This window comes from Aspergillus tanneri (genome assembly GCF_003426965.1).
Source record: "Aspergillus tanneri strain NIH1004 chromosome Unknown AapTan_2_pilon_pilon_pilon, whole genome shotgun sequence".
Taxonomy (NCBI): domain Eukaryota; kingdom Fungi; phylum Ascomycota; class Eurotiomycetes; order Eurotiales; family Aspergillaceae; genus Aspergillus; species Aspergillus tanneri.
The window spans coordinates 4,568,332-4,585,712 of NW_022984629.1; the positions used below are offsets into that span (position 1 = coordinate 4,568,332).

A 17,381-nucleotide genomic window follows, 5' to 3' on the forward strand; every position below is an offset into this window, starting at 1 on the left:
ATCCAGGGAAATACTACTACTTATTCTGTTCTATTTTGATCCTAAGGACCAAAAGTGCCAGCTAGCCTTCGCTTTTCTGGCATTCTGACGATGATGATTACACTCAAGAGTATATTGATTTCTTTATTTAATTTTCTATCTTTCTTTTATCATTATGATCAATCGCTTCGCTTTCACCTTTGTAGAAAGATCCGTAGGTACTAAAGCTGCTTGACAGCATGTCGATAAGTCTATCCAATCACCAACGGGTCGTTCATCTTCTTGTTACTGTACGATGAATACTGGTTTCACTTAAAAAACACTCGTTACACCTGGAATGAGAGGTTCCAATTCCACAAGTCACCTGAAGCGTAAGAGTAAAATAAGGTCAGAAAAATGGTCTATTTATGTATGAAAAAAGTCTTAGTACAATAGACAAAGATAGCTGAGGGCAAATGGTTAAAGCTTCGATCGTATTCCTTCTAAGCGGAACTTGACGTCCTTGAGGACTTTGCTGGTGGGCTTCCACTCGTCAAATTGTCGCAAGAGCTGAATGGTTTCATCATACAGTTCACGACGAACAAACTCCTCTTCTAGAAGGCCACGCATGGCGAATGGCAAGATGTAAGGGTTCACTTGGGAAGAAGGGTGGCTACGTTTGATTTCAATGGTTGCACCTTGAACACTTGACGTTTCCAAGGCAAATTCAATAGCCAACCTATATTGGAAATTAGGACTGACTGGCCAGTCATTCTGGCTAAGATCCGCTTACCGATAGACCGCCTCATCGTTATATAGTTGAGAATGACCTTCTCCAGTATAAAGGCTTCCTGCTAGTGGAGAGCTCAATTCTCGAATCAGGCCATGGTCCGGGATCCCGAGATTTCGAAGTTTGAGGGCGAACCCAACTAAGTGAGAAACACTTGCGGACAGTTAGAAGAATTGTCGCAATAGGGAGAATTGTGTAGACTATAACTTACAAACTTGGTGCGTGGACTCTGCCGTCAACAAAAACAGCGCGATAAATATATGGATGGGTCACTGGTGAAAACAGCGACGACTGACCTAAGTTAGCTCATAGACTCACTTCGCATTTGAACAAACGCGACCAAAACAAACCTCGAGAGAAACAAGTTGATCATCTATACTTCCAACGTAAGATATGCGGACGCCAAATTCTAGTGAAGTCTTTAGTGCTACTTCATAATCCTTTGAAACCTGGCTGTAGGGCAATGCAAAATCAAACAGCTCCCCGGCAGAGCCACTAATCCACCGAGATCGGAAGTCAGAGAAGGGCCCCATGTTAACGCCAGCCATAGCACAAACACCGACTCGAGAAGCATTGAGACATCCGAAAGATATTAACTTTGCGACTAACATGATCGCAACAGGAACCCCCTGGCTATGGCACGCAACCAAGATGAAATCGGCTTTCCTTATTTCTTCCATCCAGTTAAGTAGTAATTTCCACAGGAGATCCACACGTTCCGCGATGCGACCTTCACCTTCTAAGGCTATCTTCTCAACTTTGCATGTATATCCATGATCGTCGACCCATTTCTGTATAGCATCCGCAGCCATATTCGAGAATCTGATGGATGTCCCTGTCGGCTGACCAAGAACGGTTCGAATCAAGGGGGCAGGGAAGTATCCGTGTATCCCTATCGCTAACGCATTCTTGATGTATGGTGGATTCCTAGCCATATAAACGTGTTTATTGTTAGATTCCTTGTTATAGTTTAGGAACCGTCCGATGGTCTGCAGTAGACTAGGCCTTTCTTGTAAGGCAAATGTGTCTTTGAAATGTGGGAGGACTTGGTTTGGTAATATCTTCTGTAACTGTCTAGAAGCAGCAGCTTCGGGAACATTTGGCATCGGAGTATTAAGTACGACATCTGGTCCAGGCGTGATCTTGTTAGGCGCTGTGGAACCACTCTTGGGGGATTTGATTTTGATGGTTCCTTTCTTTGAGATCTCTAGTTTTTGCTGTGACTCCGATTCGATAATATCGGGCTTCTTAAAAGATTGCTCTTGTTTAATAGAAGCTTCGGCTGATTCAAGTTCTTGAGGTTTTCCTTGTCCAGGGTCTTGTGAATTGTCCCGAAACCAGAACGACCAACTGGAGGGCTTGACATTTGTAGGGCCGGCATCGGCAGGGGCACCGATAGGGGCATCGGCTGAATCATCTACCATACCAGTATTATTTATGTCCTGATTTGGCCTTGGTGTTGAATGCGACAGCGAAGGAATGGTTTCCTCAACTGGAGGATTTCCATTTGTGGCAATTTCCTCAAACTTGGAAGAAGACGCGCCGTACCACATTTGGAACCAAGATCGTTTTTGCGAAGTTCCTGGGATTTCCGAGATTTCGGAGGAGTTATCCTGCGTTGTTGAGTCTTGCTCGGTAAACGGAGCGTTATTCTCCTTAGAAGTTTGATGCTCGGTGGAAGGACCGATCGGGGTTTCTACGACTGGATCGCCTGAGGTATTTGCTTCTGTTGTGGATGGGCTGTAAAACCATGTGAACCAACCTGTTTGTTGCCTAGATGCTGTTAATGGTCCGTTTGGTCTCGCAACTTCAATATTGGGATTGATATTGGCGGCTTCGGTTGCAGTGTTTGGTTGCACCTTATCAGCGACGGTCCCAGAATTTGTCTCCCTATCAGTCAATGTCTCTTTGCTTGCCGGCTCAGAGCCAGAGCCGGTGGGATCTGGTTGAGAGTCCACTGCAGGTGTAGAAGTAGAACCATCGGAGGCAATGTTGATTCTCGTTGTTGTAGCGTTGGCAGGAAGGGATCGGCTCAACGCGCCCGCTTTTCTCGTAAGTTGAAGTGAAGGGTTGCGAGGTATTTTGGTAGAATTAAGCTGAAGGGCTGATGAGGAAGCGATGTTCGACGCTACGTTCTTCGCAACTGAAATGCTCTCACGGGCAACCTCGGTAACTGGAACGGCTTTTGGTGATCTAGAAACGGTGGGCCAGACACTTGGATACCAGTTCTAGAAAGCTCACATCTTAATAGTCACGTATTAAAATATTCTAAAATATTTTATACAATATTCTGCCTTCCAAAAAAATAAAAATAAAAATAAAAAAATAAAAATAAAAAGACTTACGACTCCTTGCTTTGGTGGACTGGAGCATTCATTTCCCGCGGGAGATAGTGCCACCCCATCATTCAATGTTGGGGTGGATTGGGAGTCCGCGCCTGACGGGCTGGGCTTTATTCTCTTGCGAGATCCCGTGAGCGCCATGGAAGTACCAAAAAGAACATTACCAAGATAAATAGTGAAGAAGCAGGATCAAGCGGCAGAACAGCCTCAATTAAAAGCCGCTGGGATGAAAGACAACGCCATGTCAGGATGAACGAACGCCCGCCACGATGGATGGTTTCCCAACGCTGATATCACGGCACATGTCGGACGGGCCTGACCGCCTTTTGGTGCCTGAGGTGTAGACAAGGTATGGCTGTGATACTGCACCGCCACATCCAGAAAGGGGAAATTTTTCATTTGCGCGCGGTGTGGAGCCGCTGACAACTTTTTTTTTTTTGCGTCCATACAACAATCTCAACTTTTCAATCCAAATTTCAGTCGTAACCCACAATCACCTATTCGGGGGTTGGGGTTCTGGTCGACCCTTCCTTGGTGACCATCTTTTAACAATGGCGATTCAGAAGAAGGTGCGCGTGATTTATTGCCTTCAAAAATCGTGAAATACCGTTTCTTGTACTGACCAGTTGTAGCATGGTAAAGGCCGTTTGGATAAGTGGTACCGCCTTGCTAAGGAGAAAGGATACAGAGCGAGAGCTGCTTTTAAGCTAATCCAGCTAAATAAGAAATATGGGTTCTTGGAAAAGAGCAAGGTCCTTCTGGATCTTTGCGCTGCTCCCGGTGTTAGTCCTCGCTTTCCTTCCCTCCAATTCAATACCATTTCCTTCTAACAACTAAATCAGTCCTGGTGTCAAGTAGCTGCGGAATGCATGCCTGCCCAGAGTATCATTGTCGGTGTGGATCTTTCTCCGATTAAACCGATTCCTCGCGTGATCAGTTTTCAAAGCGATATCACAACAGAGAAGTGTCGTGCTACGATCAGACAACATCTTAAACACTGGAAAGCGGATACAGTGCTTCATGATGGTGCACCCAATGTTGGTACGGCATGGGTTCAAGATGCTTTCTCTCAAGCTGAGCTGGTGTTGCAATCCTTGAAATTGGCTACAGAGTTCTTGACCGAAGGTGGTACATTCGTCACCAAAGTCTTCAGATCAAAGGACTACAATCCTCTGTTGTGGGTCTTTAAGCAGTTGTTTACGTCGGTGGAGGCTACAAAGCCCCCTTCGTCCCGGAACGTGTCGGCGGAGATCTTCGTGGTGTGCCGCGGCTTCAAAGCTCCGAAGCGCATCGATCCCATGTTCCTCGATCCGAAGCATGTGTTCGCAGAATTGGCCGATCCCACCCCGAATAACGAGGCGCGTGTGTTCAACCCGGAAAAGAAGAAGCGAAAGAGAGAGGGTTATGAGGAGGGCGACTACACTCAGTACAAGGAGATTTCGGTTTCTGAATTCATCAACACCACCGATCCGATTGCAATTTTAGGATCATACAACAAGCTTAGTTTTCAACAACTGCCCGGGGGGGATATCGCCCTTGCCACCATAGATCGACTTGAAGAAACAACGGATGAAATTCGAAAATGTTGTGAGGACCTCAAGGTCTTGGGTAAAAAAGAATTTCGCAATTTGCTGCGGTGGCGGTTGAAAATTCGCGAGAAATTTGGGCTCATTGTGAGGAAGGGGCAACACAAGAAAGATGAACCCCAAGAAGAGGTTGCTGAGATCACCCCCATGGATGAGGAACTGGAAATTCAAGAAGATTTACAACGTCTCAGGGAAAAGGAGAACACGAGAAGCAAAAAGGAGAGGCGGAAGAACAACGAGAAGAAACGCAAAGAGATCCTTCGGATGCAAATGCATATGACAACTCCTATGGATATCGGGATGGAGCAACTGGGCCCCATTGGCGAAGATTCTACCTTTTCACTCAGACCCGTCGATAGGGAAGGGGCAAGAGAAGCGATCGAATCCGGTAAGGAGGCAACGGTGGAGAGCGACAGTGAGGACTCGCAGTTGGATTCTGAGGATGAAGATAGTGATGAGGAGGGTGATCGCTTAGAGCAAGAGCTCGACGCGATGTACGAGCAATATCAAGAGCACAAAGAGAATGGCGACTCGAAATTGAGAGCCAAAAAGGCTAGAAAGGATTACGAGGCCGAAGAATGGGAAGGATTCTCGGATTCTGGAAAAGAGGATGAGGGGGAGTCCGACAATGACTCTGTCGGAGTGCTCGCTGCCAACAAGGAGTCCTCAAAGGCTGGTGCACTCTCCAACAATGCAGCATTGTTCTTCGATCAAGATATTTTCCAAGGCTTGGAGGATGTTGATGATATTGAGGATGATGACGAGAATGACGCCGTTGACCAGAAGACTAGCAACCTTTCCTCGAAGGAGAAGAAGAGCTCTAAGGATACGAAGACAAAAACGCAAGAGAAGGATGACTTTTCCGATGACGAGCCGGAAGCGCTTGGGGACGATCCACGAAAACAGAATGGCCAGCTCGGTAAGCCCTCAGTATTTTTTTTTTTTTTACATCTGCATCCACTCGGCTTATCACTAACTACCGGATCACAGACATTGACATTATTACTGCTGAAGCTATGTCACTAGCTCAGCAAATGGCCTCTGGCGAGAAGAAATCCCAGGATGTGGTTGATGATGGCTACAATCGGTTTGCTTTCCGAGATGTTGATGGTCTTCCGGATTGGTTCCTTGACGACGAAACCAAGCACAGCAAAATGAATCGGCCCATCACCAAGGCTGCGGCAACCGCAATCAAGGAGAAATGGCGTGCTATCAATGCTCGACCGATCAAGAAGGTGATGGAGGCGAAGGGAAGGAAGAAGATGAAGGCCGCACAAAAACTGGAGCGGTTGCGCAAGAAGTCTGCTTTGGTGGCTGAAGATGAGAGTCTCAGCGAAAGGGATAAGGCACAAGCGATCTCCAAGCTGATGAACAAGGCGACTAAGAAGAAGCCCAAACAGCAGGTGAAATTGGTTGTTGCCAAGGGAAACAACAAGGGTATCTCTGGTCGTCCCCGTGGAGTGAAGGGCAAGTACAAGATCGTAGATTCTCGGATGAAGAAGGATATCCGGGCTCAAAAGCGAATTGCGAAGAAAAAGAAATGAGGACATGCCTGAGATGTGTGTTCATCTCTATCAGTGTATATACAAACTCGGAACAGTTGATACCCATATGGAGGGTGTATATTCAGAGATATTCTTTAATACACGACTATGATAGTTTTTCCATTCTTCATGCATGCAGCCAAGATCAGGATAAATGGTGTCCCATTCTCCACGTGTAACAGGTATAGATCCACAAATGTTTTTATTGCCTAGAGTGGGTGTTAAATAGTGCTTGGTTTTTTGTCTACTCTTCGCACTGTAAACACTCAGCCAGTCCGTTGCGAACCAACCGTATGTCCATTTTTGTGTATATCCATATACAATATTTATAGCAGGTACAGTGGTAGATCATCATACGTGAACGCCAAGTCCAGCTCCGAGTGGCGGCGCCAAGCCCCATCCATCGCCTTATCGATCGTTGGCGGTGCCTGACTTTTACTGGCCCGCCCGCTTTTTGCGGCTCCGATTCTTCTCTGCTCACTTCTTCTTCACATTCATGCTGCTTGTTTTCTTTCTGCTGTTTTAGAGCCTTCGATTTTTTAGATTTGCATTCAGTACATATGCTCCATCAAGTATCTTGATTTACTTTTTATTGTCTATAGATCTCCACCAGCCTTCCCCGTATCGGTTCTTATATCCGCCACACTACGGCGACCCGAACGTTGCTACATGGGTTTTTTTGACCACCTCCAGAAAGGAGGATCGTTTTCCCTGCAGCCAAAAAAGCCACAGATTCGCAAAATCGTTCAAACACGCCCTGCACCTTCGTCGAGATCCGTATCACAAGCCCCCACCACTTCGTCGCGAGTCTCACCGTCCGAAATACCGAAGAAACCGCGCGGTTCAGAGAGCAGATCGCTTTCGAGAGATACAGACCATCTTTCTTCGAGGCGACGGAGTACGCCACTACAAAACCGAAAGCGACAAACACCAGAGCTACGGCTGTCCAGCGACGACGATGCGAGCGACACGGACACCTCTTTCGAGGTGCGCAAGCGAGCCCGGACAGGCGACAGCACTGAACCTGACCTGGAGAGACGAGTGCGCTCGTTGAAGGCATTCTCTGAGGATAATGTGAAGCGCTTTCCCATGGTTCATGCTGCGGATATTACTATCCAGAAGGCGGAGAATTTTAAACCGGCTTTCGGGGAGAATGCGCAGTCCACGGAAATCGCATTACAGTATCCAAGTGCTTCTCCTAAAGAAAGGTGCGTAATAACTTAGCGGAAGGCATATGGCAGGATTCGCAAGGTTGTACTGATGAATTATCATCGTTTCTAGATATAACGTTGTGGTGCCTCGCGACAACGACGATTTCAAGCCAATCGACGATATTTTCTCGGTTATCGAAGTAGTATCCCAAAATTACATTCCTGAAGAGGAGGCGGACGAGTTCAACAATGAAACCACTGGCATCAAACGAAGACTGCGACGAGCGCTGGCCCATGCGTCTGAGACGGATTTTAGACAAGTCGTGACCGATTACAATCACGCGATAGAACGGTTAAGGCGCAGTGGCAGCATCGCGAAGAAGTTGGACTCGACACATCGTTTGAACCTACCTCTCGTGGAGCGGATCCTAACGCAAATATACTCGCGCACCGTCTCACCTCGAGTTGAATCACTCCGCCGATATGAAAACGGCACGGACAATGTTTACGGGGAACTCCTACCTCGATTTATCACCACGATTTTCAAGGAAACCAGTTTAAAATCCGGTCAGGTCTTCGTCGACCTGGGGTCTGGTGTGGGCAACGTCGTTTTGCAGGCGGCCTTAGAAATTGGCTGTGAGAGCTGGGGCTGTGAAATGATGCAGAATGCATGCGAGCTGGCTGAACTCCAGCAGGCCGAATTCAAGGCCCGGTGTCGCTTGTGGGGAATTGCACCGGGCAAAACGCACCTAGTCAGTGGTGATTTCCTTAAGGAGCAAAGTATCATTGATGTTTTGAAGCGTGCAGATGTTATTCTGATCAACAATCAAGCCTTTACCCCACAACTCAATAATGAGTTGATCAATCACTTTTTGGATATCAAAGAGGGATGCCAGATTGTATCTCTCAAGTCATTCGTCCCAGCCGGTCACAAAATTCAATCTCGGAACTTGAACTCCCCTATCAATCTCCTGAAGGTCAAGCAAAGGAACTATTGGTCTAATAGTGTGAGTTGGACCGATGTTGGAGGCACCTATTTCATTACCACCAAAGATAGTTCTAGGCTGAAGGCTTTTGTGGAAGAGACGGAATGAGAGACTACGAGCCACTACTTCTGCACATCTTTCTTGGATAGCTATGGGTCTTTTCCCAGCTACCTCGTGTCACTTCCATTTTCCCGTCTTCGTGTATTTGGTAGATAATTTGTTTTTCCTTTCCCTCGCTCTATATTTTACTTCTCGGAAATATCTCCCATCCTGAGACACGCTACCATTCTTCTTGCACAAATGTTGTCGGTTGCACATCACTATATCACGGCCATTGTTTTGGTTTCTTTCTTTCTTGTTTGGAGGGGTGCCGATTTCAGATGTCTGCCTTTTCCTCGCCATTTTTAGCCATTGTGATTCCTTGTTTATAAAACAATAAGGTTGATTGTATTGGCATTGTTATTCAGGTGCGGTGTGGATAGATCACGGGTATCATCATATACATGTTTAAAGAGAAAATGGACATAGATGTGTTTGCCATCCCGAAGCAACTAGCTTCCGAAGTTTCAAGATAGTTGATAGCCAAAAGCTGTGGGCTATCGCATGATTTGGCCTGTCACAAAACCTCACGAGAACTTAGAAGCGTCGTTCATAGCGTCCGCTTCCTTGCCCATTCGAGCCATCCAGCGATCGACGAGATCCTGATTTTCACGTTTAAGGTTCGCAGACCGCTCCTCCGCCATGTTCAACTGCAGATTCAGGGATGCAAGTTCATCTTGGAAGTCCTAAAAACCATAAAAGTCAGTGGTACACAGAGGCGGAGAGGAATGGTTATGAGACTATACATCTAGCAATTTCGCCTTTCCCTTCAACTCCTCGTCGCGATCCTTTAGACGTAACTGGAGATGTGTGATCTCCTTCTCCTGAGAACTAATTCGCCGAGTGCTTTGCGTACTTCTTTTCTGCAGTTTTTCCAGCTCGGCTTTCGTACGAGTAAGTTGATCTTGTAACTCGGAGCGGGACCGCTGCGCTTCTGACAAATCTGCTCGGGTTGCGGCTAGGACGTCTTGTGGAGACATTCCTGGTAGTTCGTTTGGATCCTTCCTGGAATCTCTCCCTGAGGAATGGGGCGTAGCACCCTGGGCTTCGGTAGGGTCTGATAATTGAGTAGCCGTTACGATCCGGCCGGTTCGATCCGCAAGTTGAGTATCTAATCCAATAGGTTGAGACGTTAGCTGGAGCAAGCCCACAGGTAAGGTCAACAGTAATGAGCTTTCAAAAAATCGCACAGGCATCATAGATGGCGAGATTGGCTTTTTCTCGTCGATCTCGAGCCGCCAAAGCGGCGGAGTACTCGTCCCTCCAATGGGCCATTTGATACCCGCGAAAAGGCAAGTGTATCGAATGGAATGGAACCTGCTATATTACAGACGCATTATAACACCAGACATGTCAGAATCCAAATGGAATTACATGCAAGATTGAAGCATGAAACCAAGGACACCAAGAGCCCTGGAGTCAATGAACAACAATCCATGAGTGGCGCAGGAGTGACTAGCAGCTCGTGCAGCCAGCAGGTGACCCAATGGAACGATGTCCTCACCGCCTGTTCTACCGCCTGCATCATCGAAACCATCGGCCTCCGCTAGCTCCTCCTGCTAATGATCTACCTCCCTCCTCTCCTACTTCATTCCTGACGACAGACTCGGTCAGAGTGTCCCAACTGTTCCCCATCGCTCGCAGGATCTTTACTACGAGCCACAATCTTGTTCTTTCTGCGTCATACCTCTATTCTTGTGCCGTTTTCCCCTTAAGTTTGCGTCTCGCATATCCGCTTATCTCTTCGAAGCCGCAACCATGTCGTCACGGAAGAAGGTCTTGCTGAAGGTAGAGCCAATTCACCATGTTCTTTAGCTGCGGAGACTATTCATCCCTGCTTATCTATATCTCCGATCCTTTAGGTGATTATTCTAGGCGATAGCGGCGTAGGGAAAACAAGTTTGATGAATCAATATGTCCGTGGGCCTAATCTCAGCATATCGATATGATCCACGCAGGGTTTGCTAATAAGACGTCGGAAATAGGTCAATAAGAAATTTAGCGGAAGCTACAAGGCAACGATTGGAGCCGACTTTTTGACGAAGGAAGTTCTGGTAGATGATCGACTAGTGACGATGCAGGTATGTGCCCGTACCATTGAATCCGATACCAGCATCGTGGAGACTAACCTATGGTGAATTAGATCTGGGATACGGCGGGCCAAGAGCGATTCCAGTCCTTGGGCGTTGCATTCTATCGCGGAGCCGACTGCTGTGTCTTAGTATATGATGTAAACAACCCTAAGAGTTTCGAGGCCCTAGACAGCTGGAGGGACGAGTTTCTTATCCAGGCAAGCCCTCGGGATCCCGAGAGCTTTCCATTCGTAAGTTGACCCATTCTGCGTCCTTCTGGTTCTTTCTGGTCGTCTTCGCAGTTTTCTGGACTCCAATGATTCATTGATTGATGGCTGTATAGGTTGTGATCGGCAATAAGATTGATGTCGAGGAGAACAAGCGCATGATATCTTCGAAGCGCGCAATGACTTTCTGTCAATCCAAGGGCAATATCCCTTACTTTGAAACGAGTGCTAAGGAGGCTGTGAATGTTGAACAGGCATTTGAAGGTATGTATTTTGCTCTCGCTGTTCAATGTATCCCAGGCGCGTCGCTGACATATTTCAGTCATCGCTCGGAGTGCTCTAGCGCAGGAAGAAGCAGAGGAATTCAGTGGTGAATTTAGCGACCCTATCAATATCCATCTCGACGGTGATCGTGATGGTTGTGCCTGTTGATACCCTAGTGACCGACGTGACTTATTTTTTAAATGATCCGTATTTCATGTCAAGATGTGCTGCTTTCTATTTGGGTTTCTGGGTGTTGTAGAAAGGCCTTTCTCCCTGATCCTGATCTGAGGAGCCTGGAAGAGTGTTCTTTGTTCCCCACCAGTGTTCATCTTATATATTTTGGGAGTTCTTCATGTACCCAATTTCCTACTTTATGATTGTTTGCCAAGTCGCATGGGGCTTTTACTTCTTTTCTTTTTACAAGCTATTCTTCTTTGTCCATTAATTCCTTTTCTTTTCCCTATTCAGCGTATCACTACACTATCTAGGAGTCTGGAATAAATACTACTTCTCAGTTCTCTTCTACATCCAATCCATCTGAAGCAGGAGACCTAATCGTAGCAAAATGCAAGTTGGGGATCATCATTCCGGTGACCGGTACCCCGTGCCATTACTCCATCTTGTGATACTTGGCGGTGTGGAGGATGTTACACTCGCCCCGTTATTCATTGCCGACTCCACCGGTTTCATCCCTTTCTGTTTCGTGCATGACCTCAACAACACCCTTGACTTACTTACTTACTTAAATTACCACTGCCTGGTTCTCCACGTGCCCCATGATCGACTATCAATCTCCCCGAGGAAGATCGCATGTCTCTCGCCTTGATCGATGAGCGCAAAAGCGGCAGAGTACCCCCGCCCATCTTCCCATGCCTTGTACTTCTATAGAGTAACAACACCTCATTCGCATCAACTGTGCTTTTATTAATGCATGGAGAATTCTCTCATGGATTCTACTCCCAGGGCCACGGGCTCAGGGCTGAAGGGTGTCGCGAGACGGTCCCTCGGCATCGGTCTGCTTTTGATTGTAGTGGTCCTATGGACGGCGTCGAATTTTCTAGCTAGTGTATGTGTTTAGCTCTCTATGGACTTTCTAGCATGAGTTTTTTTTTGGCTACACGATGCGATCTTTGCAGTGTGACTGACCGATCATTTTGCGTGTTCCAGACAATATTTGCCGACAATACCTACTCCAAACCATTCTTTGTGACCTATGTCAACACCTCGTTGTTTATTCTTCCGTTGTTTACTATAATTTTTGGCCGAATCTGGAGATTATGGCAGGCTGGGAAATTCTCCCGAATCCGTTCGTTTCAGAGTCTGATGCACCATCTTGATTCGCACGATCCCGACGCGGAGTCACAGAGCATATTACGCCACAGCGCTGGTCGCGACAGTGACGATGAACTAGAGGACCCCGAGGGGTTGAATACGGATAGTTTTATGCCAAAGGGGAGGTGTAATGAAAGCTCTAAGCTGGGCTTAAGAGCGACGGCGAAGCTGAGCTTCGAGTTCTGCATGTTATGGGTAAGAACTGCCCCTCATATAGAGATTACTTCTCGACATCTCGGATACAAACATGCTGACGGGCCTAGTTTCTTGTGAGTAGCCCAGCGGTTTTGGAGGCAACCCCGAAGTCGCCGCTGTTTTGACTAATGCCGGATTTGTGTTAACAGGCCAATTATTTTGCCATGGCCTGTTTGCAATACACCACCGTAGGGAGTACCACCATTCTAACTTCAACGAGTGGTACGTAGCACCCATCTAGTGCCCAAGAAACCATGATGATTTAACCTGTGTCGTCGCAGGCGTGTGGACCCTTATCTTCGGGGCCGTCATCGGGGTCGAGAGATTCACCGTCCGCAAACTCGTCGGCGTCGTCGCCTCCTTAGTGGGAATCATTCTGATTTCCCGTGTCGACCTCTCTTCTCCCGAAACACCACCGGTAGACGATGGCGGCAGCAGCAGCATTTTTCCGACGAAAACCCCAGGCGAGATTGCACTCGGCGATGCCATGGCGGGATTCAGCGCCGTCATGTACGGAGTATACACCATAGTGTTGAAAAAGCAAGTTGGCGATGAATCCCGAGTCAACATGCAGTTATTTTTTGGTCTTGTAGGCCTCTTCAACATGTTCCTCCTTTGGCCTGGGTTTATCATCCTGCATTTAACCGGGATTGAGACATTTGCGATGCCCGATACCGGGAGAGTATGGGCCATCATTTGGGTATGAATTTATTTATCATCGTTATCCCTTCGTTTCTTTACTCTTTGCTTTACCCTTTTTCTAACCTTGACAGACAAATTCTTTCGCATCTCTCGCATCAGACATCTGCTGGGCATACGCTATGCTCTTAACCACCCCCCTTGTCGTCACGGTCGGTCTCAGCTTAACCATTCCACTGTCCTTGGTGGGTCAGATCGTCCTCCAAGGACAATATGCCAGTGGTCTGTACTGGCTCGGTGCCACGATTGTATTTCTATCATTCCTGGTTGTCAACCATGAAAGTCAGGGCGGGGCGGATCCCGACGACCTGTCCGCGACTGATTATGATGCTCTTCCGAATGAGGAGACAGCTCGATGAGTTAATCTTAAGTATGTCCGTGTCTATTTCTATATCTATGTTTATTTTTTTATGTACTTGGATATTGTTATGTGTAGAGAAAGACTATTTTCGGTTGTTTTATGGTTTATGCTTAGAATTATATAGCCAATCCTATGATAAGAAATGGTGTTCATACGGAGTATTTGATAGCTGAAGTGGTATACTTCAGTCAATGTGAATAAAAGCATAAGTATTACACTATATTTATACACTGATGAGAAGAGAATAGAATATTGACATGATAGGGGAAACTCAATCCACTTCAATTACAATAGGCTAGCAGTCCATTGATTAGCAAATATTTAAAACACAGTGGAGTCCAACATCGCTATTTGTTGGCAAGCTTTAAAACCGAAAACAGAATGAGAATGACAAAGAATAGAGAATTAGAGTAAGATAGTTAAAGTTGCAAGAAAGAATGACAGGGAGGACAATATCATCAAGAATGTCGGGGGTATGTATGTCATAAAGTAAGATATTAAGAACAAAGAAAAGAAAAGAGATAGTACACCGTCAAGGTTCTTATAAACACAATTATAATAATGAAAGGGTGCAAAAGGGAAATTGAAGGAGTGAAAGAGGGTCCATATTCTGGACTTTAGATGTATTACTGTAACTATGCAGCTTTCACGCGGCCATGGCAGCAGTTCCTAGTCCTGAGGCTGGTTCTTGTTTCTTGCGAGCAACGAGAATGCTCTTAAGAGACCCTAGCCACTTTGTAAGGGACTCTTCATCTGGGGCGCACAAGCGGAAGGATTTCTCTTCTGCGATGATCTGCAGACAATAATGTTTGGAGCGAGACATTGGATCGACTTCGGCAGCATCAATCACTTGCGACATGGGGAGAATCTTAACAGCAGAGTACTCCTGTGGTAAATCAGTTGGTGTGTTGCACATTACGGAGTAGGGTGAAGAAGGCCAAAACGGAAACATTGCTGGATCACAAGGCCATACCTGTTCATCTTTGTAAAAAGCAAGGCTTTTGGGCCGTAAGACAACCCACAAACGCTTCCATTGCCGCACTGTTCCTTTGATCCGGAGGCATTGGAGATAGCCGTTACAAATAACCCTTTCCGGGTCGCGCAGAACCCTCGACTCACTGTGTCGGCCTGCATCGTACGACAAGGGCGAGTATCCACCAGTGGGAGCAGATACAGATAGATTCTGAATCGGGGTGATCGGTCTTTGGTTGACAGTAGCGTTGCTTGTAGGCCCATCCGACCATTCCGAGAATGATGTGACATCATCCAGTTGGCCATCAAGGTACTTTGATCGATAGCTCGGAGAAAGTGCCCTTCCCAATTCAGGTGAGCTAGCTCTACCAGCTTGCTCCATATCAGAATGATCAGTTGTGTCGTCAATGCGCTGATTATGGGCCGCCATGGACTTCGCTTTTCTCGACAGTGCCAGGAAAGCTTCCTCCTCTTCGTTAACGCGCGTTTCGGCACGAATGCGCGCGACCCAGTCGTCGGCTTCCTTTTCCGATGCTGCCTGAAATCGATAGTTTTTCGAAGGAGAGTAGATGCCAAAAACGTGCTGTCGACTCGACCGCGGACATTTTACGGACGCAACCGCGGTGACTTCAGATAAAGTAATGGACAACCGTAACCTAGTAGTTTCCTCGTCTTTATATACTGATAAGAGATTCGGCCGGAGAACGAGGTACACTGGTTTCCAGGAGGCGCTAAATGCCTAGAAGAAACAAACGTTAGCCAAGATGGCTCACTCAAAAGTCCCGGGTGAACTAACATGTTTGTGTTTAACTCGACGATTCACCTTCCCTGTCTTCAGGACTCGATCAAACTCGAAACTCCCATTTTCGTTGACGGGAGAGAAAGTATCCAAATTGACGTGGCCATTGCGATAGGACGATGCAGGAGGTGGAACAGGGAGAGGTCGAGAAGAACGTTGGATGGTGCCATCCGGGAGGTGGATTTCTGGAGCTTTGGCAGCGTCCTCGCGCGAGGGCGACAACGGCTGGCTCATAGTATCGCAAAATGTCTACTAGGCGATAAATGAACCGGTAGCCTTTGAAATCGAAATGCGAGGGAAGAAATCAAAGCGAACAAAACCTGCGCGGTGCAGATAAACAGCGTTGATAGACTCCTGGCCGCACGGCGCAAACACACATCTGGACACGCTGGGAGCTGCTGAGGGGCGAGGAAGAGTGGATTTAAGAGGGGCTGGGGGCCTGGGCTCTGGACGAAGTTAGAAAGGCAGATGTATTCAGAAATGTGTTTGACTGCGAGGAAGAATGAGGCGTAAAAGAGCCAGATGGGATATGAAGAAAAAAAGAGATGGGGAAATAACAGGAAAGGGCCGAGAACGCTGAAGATCCACCCACTGTCACGGATGGATGCCTCCTGACAAGATCGGTTGGAAGTGGGCTGTCGATGACGCACAACTCGATTTAGGTAGGATTTGTTGTTGTTGTTGTTGTCATATGTGTGTGTGTAATATGTTTTCCACCTGGACATTTCAGGAGATCATTCCTCCATCCCTTTTAGACAGAATGACGATCCCCTCACTTGACACTCGTTCCACGTGGTCTTGATCTCCGGATATTAATTGAACTGGTAGGAATAAATATTTACTAATTAATAGTGAGAAAGAACAGGTGACAAAAAAAGAGAATAAGGGTCTTCTCAATTCTTCAAGCCTGAGTGGATACCATCTGCAGTATGTGACGTGATGCTATACTCAACACTGGCGGATCAACTGTGGCGAAATGTCGACGTCAACCCAATGCATCTTATGAGTATACAATAACAACATATCCCCTTCATCTATTGAACCAAAAAAATCTCGTTTAGTAGCGACAAGACAGACATGGGATGGAACAAGATGAACTACCCATAAACAGGTATGCTGCTACCTATTCACTGACAAGCGATAGGCAATAGGCATTTCGTGAAAAGAACGTTGTACTATACACATATATCATCACATTTAAGCCGCAATTCAGGAATATCTTAGCCCCCCCCCCCCCGAACCAGCATAAGATTGGACCATATAGATATCTTATGCACTGATAGCATTGCATAGTCTCAACAGGGTGCCTCGAAGATGTGGATTTGGCCCAGGGAGGTTCTAAGGCAGAAGCAGCATTCATGATGACATTCAACTAGCCGACTAGATCTGACTGAGTCAGTGAGATTGCATGTTCTCCCATGGAATATATATAGCTCTTTGCATCAGCTTGTTCTCCGGGCAAAAACACCAATCCACGGACTTATACAGGAAAGCTCTTTACATGAATTAGAGATGATGTTATTCAACAGAGGTCCAGATCAGAATTTCTATCTCTGTGCCATAGGTCCAATAGCTTAATGTACCTTATCTAATTGATCTTTCAAAATACCGAGAACTGTTCTCGAAGACGGAGAGAAAAAAAAAAAAAAAAGAAAGTGAGAAAGTATCGATTTCCGAAATATCATCATCGTCCCCTTCAATGCAGTTATACGATATCGAGGAAGCGACTCATCACTCAAGACAAGTCAGCCTTGAACTGCCGACTGAAATACAGCTAAAGGAATCGTATGGAACATCAAGTCGGTATGGGCCTGACCTACAACTGGATCAAACACACCCTATTTAGCCCCTTTATGCATGTTTCGTGTACCTACATACTGGCTTTCTTAGGGGCTACGCACGGAGTACATAAACATTGCCCACATACATATATGGCTTGAGAGCATGACTCCGGCTCCCCAATTAAAAGCCAGAATCAAGTGGGTTCTGCACGACAGCTTTCGT

At 46.6% G+C, this 17,381-nt stretch overlaps 7 protein-coding genes across 7 annotated transcripts; 4 read left to right on the plus strand and 3 right to left on the minus strand.

Moving 5' to 3' along the window:
* Positions 1-438: 438 nt before the first annotated feature.
* On the minus strand, positions 439-3,231 carry ATNIH1004_001456 (uncharacterized protein; the record flags this gene model as incomplete). The annotated part of the gene is made up of 5 exons (XM_033566155.1): positions 439-697; positions 752-901; positions 960-1,039; positions 1,099-2,976; positions 3,094-3,231. The coding sequence occupies 5 exons, from the start codon at positions 3,229-3,231 to the stop codon at positions 439-441; spliced, it is 2,505 nt and encodes an 834-aa protein (XP_033431912.1).
* A 410-nt stretch (positions 3,232-3,641) lies between these two features.
* spb1 (rRNA methyltransferase spb1) lies at positions 3,642-6,220 on the plus strand (the record flags this gene model as incomplete). Its single annotated transcript, XM_033566156.1, has 4 exons — positions 3,642-3,659; positions 3,723-3,872; positions 3,933-5,595; positions 5,667-6,220. 4 exons carry the CDS (start codon positions 3,642-3,644, stop codon positions 6,218-6,220), a joined length of 2,385 nt encoding a protein of 794 aa, XP_033431913.1.
* Positions 6,221-6,889: 669 nt separating this feature from the next.
* dot1 (histone methyltransferase DOT1) lies at positions 6,890-8,465 on the plus strand (the record flags this gene model as incomplete). Its single annotated transcript, XM_033566157.1, has 2 exons — positions 6,890-7,428; positions 7,502-8,465. 2 exons carry the CDS (start codon positions 6,890-6,892, stop codon positions 8,463-8,465), a joined length of 1,503 nt encoding a protein of 500 aa, XP_033431914.1.
* Positions 8,466-8,983: 518 nt separating this feature from the next.
* On the minus strand, positions 8,984-9,731 carry ATNIH1004_001459 (ATG16 family protein; the record flags this gene model as incomplete). The annotated part of the gene is made up of 3 exons (XM_033566158.1): positions 8,984-9,142; positions 9,203-9,567; positions 9,647-9,731. The coding sequence occupies 3 exons, from the start codon at positions 9,729-9,731 to the stop codon at positions 8,984-8,986; spliced, it is 609 nt and encodes a 202-aa protein (XP_033431915.1).
* A 211-nt stretch (positions 9,732-9,942) lies between these two features.
* Positions 9,943-11,187, plus strand: rab7 (Rab family GTPase YPT7; the record flags this gene model as incomplete). Its single annotated transcript, XM_033566159.1, has 7 exons — positions 9,943-10,125; positions 10,173-10,262; positions 10,319-10,372; positions 10,442-10,537; positions 10,600-10,779; positions 10,872-11,019; positions 11,078-11,187. The coding sequence occupies 7 exons, from the start codon at positions 9,943-9,945 to the stop codon at positions 11,185-11,187; spliced, it is 861 nt and encodes a 286-aa protein (XP_033431916.1).
* Positions 11,188-11,965: 778 nt separating this feature from the next.
* On the plus strand, positions 11,966-13,604 carry ATNIH1004_001461 (DMT family transporter; the record flags this gene model as incomplete). Its single annotated transcript, XM_033566160.1, has 6 exons — positions 11,966-12,085; positions 12,187-12,546; positions 12,615-12,620; positions 12,696-12,768; positions 12,828-13,246; positions 13,320-13,604. The coding sequence occupies 6 exons, from the start codon at positions 11,966-11,968 to the stop codon at positions 13,602-13,604; spliced, it is 1,263 nt and encodes a 420-aa protein (XP_033431917.1).
* A 648-nt stretch (positions 13,605-14,252) lies between these two features.
* On the minus strand, positions 14,253-15,611 carry ATNIH1004_001462 (PH domain-containing protein; the record flags this gene model as incomplete). Its single annotated transcript, XM_033566161.1, has 3 exons — positions 14,253-14,492; positions 14,580-15,317; positions 15,375-15,611. The coding sequence occupies 3 exons, from the start codon at positions 15,609-15,611 to the stop codon at positions 14,253-14,255; spliced, it is 1,215 nt and encodes a 404-aa protein (XP_033431918.1).
* Between the last annotated feature and the right edge of the window lie 1,770 nt (positions 15,612-17,381).